A 19943-nucleotide genomic window follows, 5' to 3' on the forward strand; every position below is an offset into this window, starting at 1 on the left:
AAACTTGCTTTTAAGTAATTCTCTATAAAATTAAAGATTCATGACTAAATAAGCACCAATCACAGTTAACGTTTTGGGGAAATAAAAACTATTAGTTATTCATTATTTAGAGTTTAACACTCAAAAAGTCACTCTGCTTCGTAACGACTGTGTGGGTGTGGTTTAATAAGATTTACAGAGATGTTACATTATATTTTTTTTTCAACTTAGCCAGACAAAAAGAGAATCACTGAATCTCTTCTAACTTTAGCAGCAAAGAATGTGTCTTCATGAAGGACTCAATCGATTTGAGGTTTCCAGAGCTTTTTAGATGAGTTCAAAGGTTCAGTTATGGCAAGTAACAGCAAGGTTATTTACCACCATCTAGAGATACAGTAGAACTATGCCATTTTATCTGTGATTATTATCTGGCCTGGATTACGTCTCATAACAGGTTGGACTGGTCTGTGAGGCTGACAGTAAAGTCATGAGGATGTGACAGAAATAAATCAGACGACAGAAACCCTCAGGAAAAGACGGAGAATGAGAAGTGTTTTCCGTTTTAATTCTTTTCTACAGTGCTTTTTAAATCGGATTCACAGGTAAGAATCTTACCCAAAAATGAATTGTAATTAATGTGACATACTAGTTGGTGTGATCATATTCCATGAGGTTAAATGGAGCCCTTGTCGTTCTTTTGTTTATGTGAAAGGAGTACGCTCCAACATGGATGTGTCTGCGGAGAGAGAGGACGGGGTCTCTGCCTCTGAAGTCACTCTGTCTGAGAAACATGACAGCCAGACCAGAGATAAGAGGTAAGATCAACTTTTCTCAGAATGCTTATGACTGTTCACTCTCTCAGCGCTCTAAAATCAACTTTGTGTGTGTATGTTGTGTTGAAGCCAAGTGAAGCAGAAGAGACCACCAGACAAACATGTTCCCAGCTGTGTGTCGATGAAGAGTGACTGGTCTAAAGCTGAACCTATCGAGTTCCAGGATGGTGACCATTCTGATAATCAAATGTGAGAATTTTAAACATACAAGTTTGTTATTATGTCACTTTTACTGTTGAACTAGAGTCAGTAATTTACACATGTTGAATTAACAGTCTGGAATTTAATTGTGACATGTTTATGTTGTGTTGAAGTCAAGTCAAGCAGGAGAGACCAGACTCACTTGGACCCAACTGTTTGTCCTTGAGGAGTGGCCAGTCTATACTAGAAACGCTTCAAGTGTCAGATGTGTTGAGTGGTAAGATTAAGTATAAGAACATATTGCATGTTGACCAATGGACCATCATAACGAAGGTGAGCACAGAGAATACCTTAAGCGTCATCTAACACTTCATTGTGTCAAAAACTGTGCTTTGAACCATTCGTACATATAGCTACAAAAAGTTATTCATATGTTTTCCAGGTATTGATTTCTGCATGCACTACATTGACTGTATGACACATAAGACCGCTCAGATTATCGTAGGGAGGAGGTCTGGGTGTATGGGGGGTCGTAAAATATGACCTCAAGCGGGGAGCTGTGTCCCAGGAGAAGAGAGGGCCAGTGTTTTTATCCAAACTACCATATTTTTTTCTAATCCTAACTAGTCATTTTGGTCTCTAAACTTAACTGTCATCGCCGCATTACGGCCACCTTTTGTCAGCTAAACTCAACTGCAATGGCCTCTGAAACCACCGTCACCCCACGCTGCCCTGTACACAGCTCACAGTCAACGTTTCTAGGCTAAATTTAACTGCAAAGACAGCTAAACTTAACTGTAACGTAAATAGGATAGCATTCAAATTGTTGTGCATAAGTTTTCGTACGATATCATCTGAACCCATTCATAAGAATGCGTTGAACTTTACATCATTCATGTATCATCATCATATTGAATATTTATGTTTTCTAAAAGCCAAGTGAACCAGGAGAGACCAGACCCACCTGGACCTACCTGTGTTTCTGTGAAGAGAATCAGGTCTATAAGTGACCCTGTTGCTTTGAATAATGGAAGTCTGACTGTTGAGCAAATGATGAAGTAAAAATTTAAAGCACAAGAATATTTTTGCTGTTGATCTCTATTATACCTGATTTAGAAATTTACAGAGAAGCCAAAACATCCAAATGAAGCAAGTATTTTTGAGTGGAAGAGTTCAGTTTATTTTATAACCTGGAATTTGTGTTGAAGCCAAGTGGAGCAGAAGAGCCCACCAGACAAACGAGTTCCCAGCTGTGTGTTGATGAAGAGTGGCCGGTCTATGAGTGAACCTATCGAGTTCCAGGATGGAGACCATTCTGATAATCAAATGTGAGAATTTTAAACATACAAGTTTGTTATTATGTCACTTTTACTGTTGAATTAGTCAGTAATTGAATTCATAGCCTGGAATTTAAATGTTACATGTTTATGTTGTGTTGAAGTCAAGTCAAGCAGGAGAGACCAGACTCACCTGGACTCAGCCATTTAAAGTGAGCACAGAGAAACCTTTCCCCTTCACAAATGAAGTTGAAAACTGCCTCCTTGTGTCAAAAACTGTGCTTTAGCTACAAAAAGTAATGCACTGTTATTCATATGTTTTCCAGATATTGATCTCTGTATGCACTACATTGACTGTACTTCTTAAGAGGGCCTGTGTTGTTATCCAAACCACAATTTTATTTTAAAATCCTGACTTTTGTCAGATAAATTCAACTGCAATGGCCTCTGAAACCAGAGATAAGAGGTATAGATAAACTTTTCTCAGAATGCTTATGACTGTTCACTCTCTCAGAGCTCTAAAATCAACTTTGTGTATGTTGTGTTGAAGCCCAGTGAAGCAGAAGACACCACCAGACAAACATTTTCTCAAATGTCTGTTGATGAAGAGTAGCCGGTCTATGAGTAAACCTATCGAGTTCCAGGATTCCAGGTATTGATTTCTGTATGCACTACATTGACTGTATGACACATAAGATCGCTCAGATTGGCGTAGGGATAACTGTGACTTCAAGGAAGTCAGTCACGGAAAAAGCTGTGTTGTTTTTAAATTTTGTTACTGGAAAGTATCTGGTGATCGATCAACATTCATTTTCTTCTGCAAAGGCTGAGTGGGTGAAGAAAATGGAAGAGGAATCTATTAAATGTACATTTTCATTCCAAAAGATAACTCCACAAAATGTGATAGAAAACTGACCAAAGGAAGATGAAAATGTTTCACCTGTCTAGTCGGTGAATTAAGAATTGTGTATTGTTAACAATATAATATCTTAAGGTAAATCTGTTTTTTTATATTTTGTTTTAAATACAAATGTACAGATTTGAAGAATATGTATGTTGAAAAGAATCAATAAATGCAATTTAGAAAAACAGCTCTGAGCTGGGATGCCCTCCAGCCTTCTGCCAAGGCTGAGTGGGTAAAGATAATAGATGGATTTGTAATGACATGGATATGTTACTATTTAGTAGCGCGGGTAGGGTAACACTTTACAGTAAGATACACAAAAATGTAGGTAGTTACTGAGGAACGAATGAGAAACAAATGAGGAATGATTGAGTAATGAATGGTTAGTTAATGATTAGTTACTGTCTGACTGTGATTTAAGCATTAATGATTAGTTACTGGTAAACATACTGGTACGGTAGCTACTGTTAAATGAATGAGTAACAATGCGTTACTCCAGTCTGTTAACCAGTAACTAATCGTTAGTGCTTGAATCACATTCAATTAGTAACTAATCATTAACTAACCATTCGTCGTTCCTCAGTAACTACACCTACATTTTTGTTCACCTTTTTGTAAAGTGTTACCGCAGTTTGAATGAAGGTTGCAGTTATTCAAAAACTTATTCTAAACAAAAATCAGTGACTTTGAAATCGGTCCATCAATCTCTTTTCCCTCAAGAAATCACAGTGGAAAAGAATACTGTGGGTGTGTTTCTATTTATCCATTTGTGTGGACAAAAAAACATTTAAATTATGGTGAGTCACATCGTACTTGGGCACCAAAGCTGGTCTCCAAAATGTAAGCCATTTCTTGTTACCATTTCATTTAGAGCTATGTAGAGGTACTTGACCTCTTTAGAAAAGCTTAAGCCTCACTCTTGTTGAGTTTAAGGTGTGTGTGCATGTGTGAATTGGCTCATGTTTTCTGGGTCTACAGAGGTCACCGGAAGAGGTCAAAGGTTCTTAGTAGTCGTCCTGCCCAGAAGCATCAGAAGAACTTGGACTCTATTTTCATGGTATGGAAATCTACAACATTTTCACATCATATGGTGCTAATGATGAATTAAATTGAATCCTCTGAACTTGTATGTGCGTTAGTGAAAATGAATTATGTGATTTCAGTTTAAAATACAGATTTAATCACTTTCAATATCAACATTGTACAGATCTAAGTACAAATTCAAAGGCAACCAAACTGTCTGTGTCTGTTTTGGAACTCACTCAAAGCCGTCTTCAGTTCTACTGTCTGGAAAGTCCCACACATTCAAACTTGTTTGATCACACTTTGCTATTGTACATGTATTGGCTGAGATCCAAGCATCTTACGTAGTTGCAAGTGTGACATAAGGAGGCAGTTTTGCCTGCAATAACCCTTTTTAGCCACTGGAACACACAATCCACTTCATGTCATACACAGCAGGATTTAAATTTGCTTCAATTAAGAAACAGATTACAAGTTAAAGCTACAAATTTAGGTTTGAATAGGTCATGTTTCAGGTTTTAGATTAGTCTGCTTTCAGCAGAGCCAGATGGATATGAGGTTTCCATCATTGTAAGACCATTTTTTAAACTATACACTGTATTCTTATAGGTTCTTGAAGAGAACATTGTGACTTTTGTGAAGAACGAGCTGAAGAAGTTCAAGAAAGTTCTAGAAAGTTCAGAACACTCAGAGGGGCTGAATGAAGACGATGAAGTCATGGAAAGTGAAGAAGAAGAGCAGAGAAGAAGCAACAGAGAAGTATTTATGAAGCTCACACTGAACTTCCTGAGGAACATGAAGCAGGAGCAGTTGGCTGACTACCTGCAAAGCAGTAAGATGCTTTTATGAATTACATACTGCTTCTGGAAAAATTAAAATGTTCTATTAGATCTATGAAATCCATATCTGAACCAACATTAGCCTGATGTCTAAACAAGTTGTTCAAAATGTGAGGTTGTAGATGTGGGATTGGATTCCTGAATAATGTAGGTTTCATTAAGCATTTCTTTTTCAAATTAGGGTAATTTGTTGTAAGCAAAACCAAAGACTTGTGAAATATATGCATTTACATCAACTGACTGATATTGTCTGTTACTTCAACAGAAACCCTTGCTGCAATTTGCCAACGTAAACTAAAGTCTAGAATGAAGAACACGTTTCAGTGTTTGTTCGAGGGGATTGCCAGAGCAGGAAACCCAACACTTCTGAATCGGACCTACACAGAACTCTACATGAAAGAGGAACAGAGTGGAGAGGCGAATGAACAACATGAGGTCAGACAGATAGAAACAGCACCCCAAAAGCCGACAAGTTCAGAAACAACAATCAGAATTGAGGATATATTTAAACCGATACCTGGACGAGATGAACCAGTCAGAACTCTAGTGACAAAGGGAGTGGCTGGCATTGGGAAAACAGTCTTGACGCAGAAGTACATCCTGGACTGGGCTGAAGACAAAGCCAACCACAGTATACAGTTTATCTTTCCATTCACTTTCCGAGAGCTCAATTTGCTGAAAGGAGAAAAGTACAGCTTGGTGGAACTTCTTCATCACGTCTTTACTGAAACCAAAGAAGCAGGAATCTGCAGGTTTGAAAAGTTCCAGGTTGTGTTCATCTTTGACGGTCTGGACGAGTGTCGACTTCCGCTGGACTTCCACAAGAATGAGATCCTGACTGATGTTACAGAGTCAACTTCAGTCGACGTGCTGCTGACAAACCTAATTAGAGGTAAACTGCTTCCGTCTGCTCGCCTCTGGATAACTACACGACCTGCAGCAGCCAGTCAGATCCCTCCTGAGTGTGTTGACATGGTGACAGAGGTGAGAGGGTTCAGTGACACGCAGAAGGAGGAGTACTTCAGGAGGAGATACACAGATGAAGAGCATGCCGATAGAATCATCTCCCACATCCAGGCATCACGAAGCCTCCACATCATGTGCCACATTCCAGTCTTCTGCTGGATCACTGCGACAGTTCTGGACCATGTGTTGAAAACCACTGAGAGAGCAGAGCTGCCCAAGACCCTGACTGAGATGTACATCCACTTCCTGTTGGTTCAGACCAAACAGGGGAATGTAAAGTATCACAGCAGTGCAGTGACAGATCCAGTCTGGAACACAGAGACCGAGAAGATAATTCTCACTCTCGGAAAACTGGCTTTTGAGCAGCTGGAGAAAGGAAATCTGATCTTCTATGAAGCAGACCTGAAAGAGTGTGGCATTGACATAACAGCTGCCTCCGTCTACTCAGGACTATTCACAGAGATCTTCAAAGATGTGCGTGGGCTGAACATCGACAAGGTGTTCTGCTTTGTCCATCTGAGCGTTCAAGAGTTTCTGGCTGCACTCTATGTCTATCTGATGTACATCAACACTGGCGTTGATAAACTAAAAAGAAGAAGAGGGCGATCAAACTTTAAACACCTCTACCAAAGGGCAATAGACAAGGCTTTAGCGAGTCCAAATGGACACCTGGACTTGTTTGTCCGCTTCCTCCTGGGCCTTTCACTGGAGACCAATCAGATTCTCCTACGAGGCCTGCTGAAAACGACAGGAAGTAAACAAGGGGTCAAAGAGATGCTAGTGCAGTACATCAAGAAGAAGATCAGGGACAATCCTCCAGAGAAGAGCATCAATCTGTTCCACTGTCTGAATGAGCTAAATGACCATTCTCTAGAGAAGGAGATCCAACAGTACCTGAGATCAGGAATTTCCTTTGGAGACAAACTCTCTCCTTCTCAGTGGTCAGCGCTTGTCTTCATCTTACTGTCATCACAAAAAGATCTAGACGTGTTCGACTTAAGGAAATTCTTTGCTTCCGAGGAGGGTTTTCTGAAGCTGCTGCCAGTGGTCAAAGCATCCAAAACAGCTCTGTAGGTGTACAGATACATGGAAGCATAAAATGTATTACATTTCTGTTGTAGAAAACAAGGAAACACTTCACACTCAAACTACTATTTCTTCTTTAGATTAAGTGGCTGTAACCTCTCATCTAAAAGCGCTGAAGCTCTGGCCTCAGTTCTCATCTCCAAGAACTCTTTGAGAGAGCTGGATCTGAGTAACAATGACCTGCAGGATACAGGAGTGAAGGCGCTCTCATATGGACTTAGAAGTCTACACTGTAAACTGGAAAGTCTCTGGTCAGTATTTGCTGATAGATTAACTTTTAGATAGATTAATCATTTATAATCATTAACATTATTCACCAGTAAAGTTATCTGACCTCCTTAGGAGTCCGTTTTCTGTTTGGTCTAAAGTATTTCAATATGTAGCATAAGACAATAAAGTGAGCTGAGCCTGTGAACCCCTCAATTTAACTGTTAATGTAGCTTGTGTCAAAATGATTGACTAATGAGGGTATCAATCAAACATGAAGCTTTGTGTATGTGTTTGCAGCCTGTCAGGCTGTCTGGTCACAGAGAAAGGCTGTGCTGATTTGGCTTCAGCTCTGAAGTCCAATCCCTCCCACCTGAGAGAGCTGGACCTGAGCTTCAACCATCCAGGAGACTCAGGAGTGACGCTGCTGCGTAATGGACTAGATGACCCACAATGGAAACTGGAAACTCTCAAGTAGAATATATTTTAGAATTGTACAGATACAGTACATTACACCAGTTGTATAGTATGTGTGCATGTGTTAGTGTCTGTGTCCATTTGTCTTTCTCTCTCATTCACAATTCTCTACCTCTTTCACAGGATTGATCATGGTGGGAAGCGTCGACTAAACTCATCGCCCCTCAGATGTAGGTTAAACTTTTGTGATTATTGACTAAATCCCCATGTAAAAAATATCATGCATTAGAAATAGTTGAACTTTTTATGTAAATACAGTGGTGGGTGTAGTAACTTTCTGAAGACCTATTTTCCCTATGAAACCAGCAAAGACTAATAATATAGACTTGATGTTTCTCTCCAGTGATTGCATTAGTTATTGTTTTTCCAATTGCACCCAAGATGTTTGATGCACTCGCACTAAGGTCTATGGCTTTTTCGAAAATTTCAAACCTTGTGGACATAGCCAGCATACATGATTTGAGAATGCTACTCCTAGGCAGAGGACGTCAGTTGCGTAGGCGGTCCTTCGTTGGGCCCCAGGACATATTTGCATATGCGGCAGATCTAAATGCGTCCTCAATGCATTGTGGTCACATTCAAACCTGTACATAGAGCTGTCCACTTGCCTGGCACTGTGTTCCTGTTGTGTGTGGGTTATTTCATTTTGCCTTTACCAATCAGTAGCGAGTGATGTTTCCATCCAACATCATTTTCAATTGTGGTGGAAGCTGCAGTACTGTAGTTGTTGCAAGGGGAAGTCAACGCTGCATTTTTGTATCTTATTTCCTTCCTCAGATATCTGTAAGCTTTTACTGGACCCAAACACAGCACACAGAAACCTCTCAGTGTCTGACGACAACAGACGAGTGATGGTGGTGAAGGAGAATCAACCGTATCCTGATTATCCAGAGAGATTTGACAGCTGGAAACAGCTGTTGTGTAGCGAGGGTCTGAATGGGCGCTGTTACTGGGAGGTCCGGTTTGAAGGAACGGTTCATGTAGGAGTGACATACAGAGGAATCAACAGGAGAGGAGACAGTGATGTCTGCTGTTTTGGATGGAATGATCAGTCCTGGAGTCTGCTTTGCACCACTAAGAGTTACACTGCTTGGCACAATAACACACCAACAGACATAGCTACACTCCCGCCCTCTGACTCCAACAGAGTAGCAGTGTATCTGGACTGGCCTGCTGGCACTGTGTCTTTTTACTGTCTCCCCTCCATCGTCTCTTCGATCAAACAGATCCACCTCCACACCTTCCACTCCACATTCACTGAACCCCTCTACCCTGCGTTTGGGTTTGGACGAATGCACAAGTTAGGGACTGACTCAAGATTTTTACCATCATCAGTTTATCTGTCACAGTTTGAAGAATGAATGTTGCCTCCTGTGTAGAACAGGGGTTCCTAAACTGGTGGTGCTTAAGACAATACGTTAAGAAGTAGAAATAGTGACTGTTAGAGCAAGTGATGGACAGACAGAGCTTAAAGAAATACTGAATCATATCAGCTCGCAACACAGATGAGACCAACAGACCTGAGCCACTTAAAACAAGTGAAATAAGACTGCAAAGCAAAACCTCCTCTGCTAATGGCTTTTTGTGGAAGCAAAATGCTTGCTGTCCTAAAATATCACTCTTTAGCAAAGATATTGACTAGAATCTGCAGTTTGGCACATACCTCGGTTTTGGGGTCACAGTTCAAACCCAAAACAAAAGCAACGCAGAAGATTACGTTTTTCTCATTTATTTTGTAAATGTAAATAGTAAAAGCTGGCTCCCATGCTGTAATTATGGTCATAAAAACCAAAAAACTTCAACAACCCCTCGACATGGGCCGGCAGACCTGAGCCAATCAAAAGAACTGAAATCTGACTGTACAGCAAAAGCTACTTGGCTTGCAGCACTACTACTAATGCAGCAATGACAAAGCTCAGGAGACCTCTCAACACAAACATCTCTGTTAAGCAAAGATATAAACGCGAAGAAGAGAGATGGATGTTATGTTTTTTTTGTCATTGAAAACTTAAAATGTAAGCTATTTTTACATAAATACATTTAACCATTAACATTGTAGCTATTAGCATACTTAATTTTTATTTTTTGTTCAGTTTAAGTTCAATATTTATCTACAAATCTGCACATAAACATAAAACTGATGACTAAGTGATTAAATATATAAACCTTAATTATTAATCTTGATATTGATTGATAAGTTATACAAATAGAAGGAAAAGGTGACATTAGCACAAACAGTATACCCACCCAGGACCCAAATTAAGGTTTTAGATTTTCATCGTATTATTCTTTAATTTTAAAATATGTTTAACTCATATTTATTATCTATTCTGTATCTTTATGGAGTGTTCTTTGTGTTTATTTTTAAAATCTTTTTGTCTCACTGCTGCACAATATATTGTCCGTTGTAAATAAAGTGACTGATTGATTAAAGCTGGATTTTTTTTGCAGTCATTGGGCAAAAATCCCATAATAATCTTAAAGCATTTTGTAATTCAAGTGGTCTGGGAGAAAACTAGACTTCTGCACCTCCTCTTGGCTCGGTTTCAGGCTTTAGAAAATCTAGCCTCTGACTTTGGCCAATCAAAAGTCATTTCAGAGAGAGGGTGTTTCTATTGTCTGTTTTACAAATGCAGATGCATGTGCACGTCCCTTCAGATGATGAAATGCTGATTCAATGGATGAAAATTCTGCAGAAAAGTTGCTATTCCAGTATTGGCAAGAATTGCCTTCACTGCAAAGCAACCCAAAATAAGGAAGACGGACTTCTCAAAGAGAGTCTAAAAAGAGTCTGACAATAAACACAATAAAATACGTGTCAATATCGGCAAAGCGTTTCAGAGATGAAGATGAAAATGTTGCTAATATTAGCCTTCTGCCAACTGTAGCCAAAAGCTCTCAGCTGCGGGTGATTCAAGTTCATGTTTATGTAGCTAGAGCCTTAAAGGTCCCATGACATGGTGCTCTTTGGATGCTTTTATATAGACCTTAGTGGTCCCCTAATACTGTATCTGAAGTCTCTTTCATTCAGCCTTGGTGCAGAATTACAGCCACTAGAGCCAGTCCCACAATGAGCTTTCCTTAGGATGTGCCATTTTTGTGTCTCTAGCTATTGTGGAGGAGAGAGGGTGGGGCTAGGTGGAGGGTGGGGGTGTGGCCTTGACCAAATACCACTTTTCTCATTTGAAAGTCATGATGTCTCTCTCCCATGGGTTGGCCAAATCCTCTGGGCGGACAAAGCAGAGAAAGGGGAGGTAACCTTGCTCCTTATGACATAAGGAGAAGATTCCAGATTGGCCCATCTGAGCTTTCATTTTCTCAAAGGTAGAGCAGGATACCCAGGGCTCGGTTTAAACCTATCACCATTTTAAGCCAATTGGGGACCATATGCAGGCTGGGGGAATGCATATTAATGTTAAAAAACCTCATAAGTGAAACTTTAAATCTTTGCTATGACATGATTTTAATGTCACACATGCACGGCCATTTCATTAAAAATAATAATATGTGTCCAAAATCACTGTCATAGTCCAATATAATTTCATTTTTAGGTAGATTTTGTCTAAAACTATTGTCAAGTGCTATACACCGTTAAGGCCAGTAGAGAGCAGGGGCTGCTTAGTTTTACTACACTATAGTATGAGGGGGTAAAAGCTAAACAATTGATTGACTTTAATTGTCTATTAATGTGGTAACAGAAGGACTAGCACTTGTAATTGAGTCATTGATGTGTGTGAAGCTGTGACAAGGTGGGTGAGATTCCCTGCACTCAACACTCGTCTCTTGTGCATTTAAAAAAACTTTGCTTTAGTTATTTTCATATTTAATTCATTTTCAGTTTGCTATAATTTTGCCATTGCTTTTGTTTAACATTTCATTTACTATCCTGGGTTTGTTTGTGGAAAAAATGTGCTTTGGAAAGAAGCGATTGATCACACAGCCCGTCTTCTCTCGAGTATCGATGAGAAGACGGGCTGCCACAAACGTGTGCTTTATTTCATTTGGGACAAGTCAATTTTGTTATTTTGCAAGTTTTTCTTATGATAGTTTCAAGTTTTTTTGTTTTTTATTTGAACTTTGTCTCATTTATACGTGTATTTGGCACACTATATGCACTTGTTGGAATTCAAGAAGTCTGCTTTCCTATGCGTTTTTGACCCTCTGGCTATGCTACATGTTAGTTATCAAAAGATAAACTGCATGGTATATAGCCATTTCTTATGGGAAATAAATTTAATGAATGGAATAACTGTGACAGCTGGTGTGTACAAGGCAACAGGGGAAGGACCCAAATGCGAGATTGAGATTTTTTGAGATTTTTTGTGATTTAATAACCTCCATTGGAATTTACCAAAACTAAATATTTGCATACATACTAGTACTTGCATACAGGGCCACGAACGTATCAGCCCCAGCTTACATCCTGGACACGGTCAAACCCCACACCCCAGCCCGCCCACTCCGATCTGCTTCAGCCAACCTGCTTGCTGGACCCTCACGGCGAGGGAGAACTAATCACTCAGCAAAATCCCAAATGACATCAGGATGGCCAAAAGCCTACACATCTTCTGCCACAGACCAAAAACACATATCTTCCGCACCTTGAATGAAGAAGAAAACAACAAAACAACAAAATTACAGTTGCACTTTCATATTGTTCTTTGTAGCTTGACTTATTTAAAGCTAATGTACTTGCACTTACTTCTTGCTGCCCGGAATTTGTACCTTCAAGGTTAAGAGCACTTAATTGGATGTCGCTTTGGATAAAGGCGTCGTTAGCTAAATGACATGTGATGTAATGTAAATGCACAGTATTCAAACTGGCTGTAGTCCCAGTTCCATCAGATGTATTTTCCTGAAACAGAGGTTTAACACATCTAGGAGACAGCAAAGGGACGTAACTAAGTACATTTAGAGAGGACAGTTGTTATTCACGGCACTGCAAGAGGTCGCTGGCTAGAAGAATTTCCACATTTTCCACATTTGAACAATCGACCAGTGCTGCTGTTTTTCTGAGCCGTCTTACCCAGAAATCAATCTTCTTCTTGGTCTTTCTACAAAGTAACTGGAACCAGGTGGAAAGTGTGCCTGTGGGCATCAATTCAACAAAAGACAAATGTCACGTTGCGTCAGAACATTTAAGCTTTAGAGAAAAGGAAGGGGGGGGTTGGGGGAGGGGAGCAATGTGGACAGACGGGTTTATCAAAAGTGAAAAACACGAATGTGTTCAGTCGGACTAATGACCTGTTAACTGAACTTCAACAATGCATTTGACACGTTTCACTTTGTTTGTTGTCTCAGCTTTTGATTGGCTGTTGAAGGGATCCTTCTATGACGTCTATTTTCCCCTCTCAGTCATTTAGCGTGGTATGCCTCATTGTGTCGATACAATAACTAGACTGTTCCCCTTCTTGTTCCTAAGACTTTCTTAAGACTTTGATGACAGACAGACAGACAGAAAGACAACACTTTTACTGTACATATATGCACATGTGTGAGGTGGACATAGTACAAGTAGCGCAAATGTAAATGCAAGGTATGCTGTAAAATTATAGCGCAGTTATGGATTAGATAAAGACTTTGTAGGAATGAGCATATACAGAAGTTAAATAAAGACCTGAAGATCATACAGAGATTATAAGAAGGTATATTTCTAATTTCCAGTAAAAACCTTCTGAAATAATTCGATGATTTAAAATGACTGAAAAACTTGCATGGATTAAGATCCATCTGATAGATTGTTATTTTATGGTTGCTGGCCCGTATGGACCACCTTTCAACTATTTCCCCACCCATACATTATTTGATGTCACTTTTTCTTTCCTTTTTTTAAAGTAAAAAGTGAAAAAAAGTTAAGAAATTAAAAGACATTTTTGAGAAGAAATCAAGTTTGGATATTGTTGTACTAATTGGTCAAAACTGCAATTACCAAAAAGAAGGATTTATTTATTTTTTCTTCTCTTTTGCAGTGATGGATGTAGCACTCGCTACATCCAGGGGACATTAAATCTCGATTACAACAGCAACAATGTTTTTTCAGGTTGACGTGGCACAGAAGGACTTTTAGAGCATTTCTTCGATTAGGATCATCCTTCTGGATATAAATAAATATATCATATGATATATAATGAAACTAGTTATTCTCAATCTTGCAGTTCTGTCCCGAAAAAAAAAAAAAAAAAAAAAAAAAAAAAAAAAAAAAAAAAAAAAAAAAAAAAAAAATATCTCAAAAAAAAAAAAAAAAAAAAAAAAAAAAAAAAAAAAAAAAAAAAAAAATATAAAGATTGGCTAAGCATGCAAACATACAAGGTTATATTTTTTCCTTTGTGCCGCATTCTGAGAAAAAGGCAATGTCTACTAGCCAATCAGAGGCAGAGTAGAGCGGGTCTTCGCAGAATGCTACTACCCTAAATAACATGCTGTGCTCATGACAATGTGAAAAAGTTCATTAGGCATGTGGATTAGAACAATTTCAACAAACTGTCTTGTAGACTTATTACTAGTGTGCCATTGGTTGGGCTACCGCATGCCAGGGTTGCTGACCCTGGTCTATACCATAGACCAGTGGTTCCCAACCTTTTTTCCTTGGTGCCCCCCCTACTCATGTCTAAGAAAAGCTGAGCCCCCCTAAAACTGAAGTTGAGGTAACTCTCGAGATGGAACCTTCCTTTCTTTTTTGATACAGAAGAGTTATCAGCACTTTTACATTTCTCCACCATGTTTCATTCATAAAATAGTGATGCCGTGGGGGCAGGAAAGACGAGGATACAACAAAATATATAGTTTTCATACAGACTTTTGTATACATTATATATTCTAGTGTATTGTCATAATTTGTTTAACATGTGTAAATATTTGTTTTTTACCTCAACCTCACACCAGATAAAGACTTGCGCCCCCCCTGTGATCTTTGCCGCCCCCCCTGGGGGTAACCGGACCCCAGGTTGGGAACCACTGCCATAGACTGTATATGAAGGTATATACAGCATGCTTAAATTTATATTGATAGTGATGAAATTGACATGATATGAAATGCTCTAAAGCGTCCAGTAACCCAACCCCTCGTGTTTCCAACTGAATGACTTCCTGTAACAAAATAAGTCATGAGTGTCTTAGTCTATATCCTTGTATTCCAATTCCGAGATTGCTCCAGTGCAGGAGGAAATTCCGCCAGATGCATGTATTTTCACAGTTTCCTTCCTCTTTCTTTGTGTTGGCGTTCTAACCTCCGGTGGATTTCTGAGGACTATGGTTAACTGCTCCTCAGATCTCTGCAGGGTAAATCCAGACAGCTAGCTAGACTATCTGTCCAATCTGAGTTTTCTGTTGCACGACTAAAACTACTTTTGAACGTACACATGTTCCACCAAAACAATTTCCTTCCTGAGGCTATTCTGCAGAGGCACCGGGGCTCCGTCCGCCGCTCTACCGGAGTTTAGAACGGCAACACAAAGAAAGCGGAAGGTAACGGGACATCCGGCTGAAAAGAAGGACATCCGGCTAAATTTCCGGCAGCACCGGAGCAATCCCGCAAGTGGAATGTCGTGGACATAGACTAGAATTACTATTGTGACGACCCCTCCTAATCTGCCTGCCTGTCATGTCCTGCTCCTCTGTCTGCAGGTACTGGGAGTGGGCGGGTAGGTGGAGCTGGGAGGGTCGTCTGTACCTGGCCATCTGGGTGTGGCTTAAGGAAGGCATAAAAGATGGCTCTCCTGGGAGTCTCACTCTCACTCAGCTGGTTCTCCTGCAATCATCCACCATTTTGTTCTTTGTTTGGTTTGGTACACCTTACAACACACATCACACCATTCATTCACTCATCCACACATGGCAAACACGACTGATGTCTACTACATTTACATGTCGATGCTTATCAACCGTAGTTGATCCTGGAGCAGTTTTCCCTTTTTTTATTTTTTTTATAATTTGTTTACCAAATATAGTTGTCTCTAGAAGAACACATCCCTACACACCAGACATATCACAAACTAAGAGATCCATAACACAATGCTCATCTGATCTATTCTATTTTGATGTAATGTATAATTATGCTCAATTGCGAAAAACAAAGCACCTATCATACATGTGAGAAGACTTTGTTCTTTGGAGTTACATCATGGCAATCAAGCTTTAAGTTCAGCTGCACACCAACGTAACTGAAAGTTTCCCTCTGTGCTACTGGAACACAATACTATTGTATTGATCCCCAGAGGGGCAGTTCAGGTGTTCCAGTAGCACAGAGGGAAACTTTCTGTTACATTTTGTACTGTAAGGAAAGGAAAATAAGAGCAAAAGGCAAGAATAACAAGATCAACAATGAACCATTAAGCCTGTTGGGAAGAATGTGTCAAAAAAAACTGAATGTGTCAAAAAAAAATTGAAGTAAAATGAGTTTAGTGTCTTGTTTTAAACAAAAACAAGAACTTGTTTCTAGAGCTCTTCTCGGAGAGGAAGCTATTTTTACCCAAAGTAAAGATCTGATTCAGTACTTTTATCACTACTACCTTCGTCAGTCAACACTCGGTAAATAGATTGTTGCTTCATGACCTGTAAAGGAAAGCTTTATGAAGTAAGACGTGTTTCTCTACAGCCACTGTCTTTCTCAAAGTGAACAATAAGCAATTGCTCAACTATTCACCTGCATGCTTTTGTCTACAGACTACAGTCTATTCACCAAGTGTTGACTGATGAAGGTATTTTGCTCGGACCTGGTGAGAAAAGTCATCAGAATTGGATCTTTTACTTTGGGTAAAAATTGATTCATCTCTGATAACAGCAAGTTTGTTCATTTTTACAGGAACAAGACGCTAAACTCAAACACTAATTGTTTCTGAATGCATTCCACGGCTGCTTAATGTCATGAACGGTTTTTCAAATGATTCTTGTTATTGTGTTTTTCTTCTTCTTCTACACATATCCTCCCAAAAGGCCTAAGGGTTGATTATTATCTAATGCAAGGAGGTTTATATTTGGTTTGTGTGTCTATCTGTCTGTCAGCAGGATCACAGACAAATTACTGGCCCGATTTCCATGAAACTTGGTGGAAGAGTGTAGCATGGGCCAAGGAAGAACCCATTACATTTTGGAGCGGACCTTAATTACAGGGCACACACACACACACACACACACACACACACACACACACACACACACACACACACCCACACACATTATTTTTCACTTACTTGAGCAATGCGAGACAGATCTTTCTGCCTTGGAGGTCTGCACTCTCCCATTGTCCTGGTTCTAGTTGATTTAGTTTTTCTTGCCTGAACTCTTATTTTCCTTTTTAGTTTATGGTTATATATTTGATATCTTCAGACGCGGAATGCAATTAAATAAACTTGTGTTGTTTGAGTATTTTTATCTAATGCTACTTCTACTCGACTACGTTTAAGATGTTGTACTTGTTATGCCAAGTACACCCATCTGGCAGCTTTAGTTACTTTACAAAATCCAATTTCACTTACAAAACATATGATGAGCTTATCAGATATGTCAGATATGTTCTCTTGTTAATTATACAACCCAACAGCAATTAAGTAGCTTAAATGTAACTTTGCCTGGACCAGCTTCCATATTTAATCCTTGTGTTAACCCCGAAAATGAACACAGTTTTAGCTTTCTTGAATGCTTTTTTTCAACATTTTCGACACTCCCCCCCCCCCCAACTACTACCAATAGATACACCATTTATACCAACTTATTACCACTAGTTCTAGCTGAAATTGTGAATTATTTTTGACTTAAAGTTAAGATCAGAGCAAGAGTTTGGTCAAAATGTTGTCAGGATATGGTTTTGAAACCATTTAAACCGTTTTTTTTTCAGACAGATCTTTCTGCCTTGGAGGTCTGCACTCTCCCATTGTCCTGGTTCTAGTTGATTTAGTTTTTCTTGCCTGAACTCTTATTTTTCCTTTTTAGTTTATGGTTATATATTTGATATCTTCAGACGGAATGCAATTAAATAAACTTGTGTTGTTTGAGTATTTTTATCTAATGCTACTTCTACTCGACTACGTTTAAGATGTTGTACTTGTTACTGTATGCCAAGTACACCCATCTGGCAGCGCTTTAGTTACTTTACAAAATCCAATTTCACTTACAAAACATATGATGAGCTTATCAGATATGTCAGATATGTTCTCTCGTTAATTATACAACCCAACAGCAATTAAGTAGCTTAAATGTAACTTTGCCTGGACAGGCTTCCATATTTAATCTGCGTGTTCAACCGAAAATGAACACAGTTTTAGCTTTCTTGAATGCTTTTTTTCAACATTTTCAATATTTAATCCTTGTGTTAACCCCGAAAATGAACACAGTTTTAGCTTTCTTGAATGCTTTTTTTCAACATTTTCGACACTCCCCCCCCCCCCAACTACTACCAATAGATACACCATTTATACCAACTTATTACCACTAGTTCTAGCTGAAATTGTGAATTATTTTTGACTTAAAGTTAAGATCAGAGCAAGAGTTTGGTCAAAATGTTGTCAGGATATGGTTTTGAAACCATTTAAACCGTTTTTTTTTTCCTTTTTCTCTCAAATGCTCGGAAATCGAAAAAAAAACAGAATTCAATGAAAGTACTGATCCCGATCCGTCATTGCGAAGATCTTTGTATGAAATCATCCATGTTACCTTGGGGCAATTTGGTTGAAAGAAACCCACATTTCTTATACAGAAACTTTGAAAAGGGGTCAAATTTCACCCGAGGACAACGGGAGGGTTAAATGCTGCTTATACATTAGCGCATCAGTAATAATAATCCAAAGTTATAATATAAAAATAAAAAACATCCACAGGGGCAATTTTTTTTTACTCGTATGTGGAAAATTGTACTTTGACATAAGTACAAGAATCAAAACACTCCCTGTGAGTTGAACTATTCTTCAGCAGTTTAACAAAAGCAAAATATTTGACTGACAATGGAGCATAACAGATATTTGAGAATCCTTGGGCACACCCAGTGATAGTTGCCTATAAAGAGCCAGGATCTGAGCACCTGCTGCATCCAGCATCAGAGTCCAGCTAACACAGGTAATCTCCATGGATCTCCTTCCTAATCTTCTTACTTTATCATATTCAGCACTTGTATTGAAATGTATTCCTTAACCCTTGTGTTGTCTTCCCATCGACCATGAACTTGTTGTCCCTCCGGGTCCAAAATGTATTTTTTTGTGCTTTTTTCTACGTTTTTAAAGGGGTGATAGAATGATTATATAGGGTATTTCACACTGTTCCTTATGGTCTCCTAATGGGGTATGTAACATTAGTTGGGCTGAAAATGGCCTGGTTGATATTTTATTGGCCCTTATGCATCCCTGTGTTTTGGCCCTATTTGTAACAAGAGCTTTTCTTCCAAATATGGTATGGTCATGAATATTTAGATGAGCTGCGCGCTGCTTGGTTGAGCCTTAGCCCCGATACACACACATAGAGACGCCGCTGATTGGTTGAGCGACTTCGCCATACACACTCATTAGAGGTCGTGTGCTGATTGGTTGAGCGAATCTCCAATACACATACATTAGAAATGCGACAGAATCTCATATTCCAGACACTGCAATGTTTCCTTACCAAATTCACTTCTGAGACTTTTTATGCGGAAATCAACTATATAAAGCTCAAATATGGGCCGTTTTACGAAAATGGATGGCTAATTGCAAATTTGGTAAAACTGTGTGTCGGAGTTCAGCTGCCTGTGTTGCTGGCTCGCCGCCTGGCCTGCCTTCCTCCACAGACCCCGGCTTGCTGTGAGCTCGATTGAGCTCCGGCACGACTGCTGCAGCCCACAGCACCTCATACCCGCGCAAAGTCACCGTTTGGGCTGGTGGACTACTACCAAACGCCGCTGCCCTGACAGAGCTCCAGGGCCTGCATCTCCTCTCTTCCTGCTAGCTAAATGGCCCGGTGTGAGGAGCGGTCAGCGAGCTTGTTACACCAGCAATCTCTTACCACATGTTACACATGTACCACGCCACTTAACTATACAACATCTAACTATATGTTTTATAAAGCTAACAACGGTGTCCGATTTCAAGTTAATGAATATTTGTGAGCTGTACGGGTTTCGTTAGCTGCGACTGTCCCTGCAATCCTATGTGTACAGATTGCGGCTAGTTAGCTTAATTTTTGGTCGTAATTCGAGTATATTTACAGTTTGAATTTCGTCACGCCACTTATACAACATCTAACTATATGT

General features: G+C 39.4%; 1 protein-coding gene across 5 annotated transcripts; it reads left to right on the forward strand.

Moving 5' to 3' along the window:
* The first annotated feature begins 480 nt into the window (after window positions 1-480).
* Window positions 481-10205, forward strand: LOC120556574 (protein NLRC3-like). Of its 5 annotated transcripts, XM_039796256.1 has the most exons (11): window positions 481-581; window positions 692-794; window positions 882-1001; window positions 2781-2882; window positions 4113-4191; window positions 4767-4989; window positions 5262-7032; window positions 7129-7299; window positions 7556-7729; window positions 7856-7902; window positions 8510-10205. In XM_039796256.1, the coding sequence occupies exons 2-11, from the start codon at window positions 706-708 to the stop codon at window positions 9091-9093; spliced, it is 3360 nt and encodes a 1119-aa protein (XP_039652190.1). In that variant the 5' UTR covers window positions 481-581; window positions 692-705; the 3' UTR covers window positions 9094-10205. The 5 variants fall into 5 exon arrangements, with proteins under 5 accessions (XP_039652190.1, XP_039652189.1, XP_039652191.1 ...); XM_039796255.1 differs by lacking the exons at window positions 481-581; window positions 692-794; window positions 882-1001 and adding exons at window positions 1326-2011; window positions 2162-2281; XM_039796257.1 differs by lacking the exons at window positions 481-581; window positions 692-794; window positions 882-1001 and adding exons at window positions 1326-1951; window positions 2162-2281.
* The last annotated feature ends 9738 nt before the right edge of the window (window positions 10206-19943 follow it).

This window comes from Perca fluviatilis, chromosome 3 (assembly GCF_010015445.1).
Source record: "Perca fluviatilis chromosome 3, GENO_Pfluv_1.0, whole genome shotgun sequence".
NCBI lineage: Eukaryota > Metazoa > Chordata > Actinopteri > Perciformes > Percidae > Perca > Perca fluviatilis.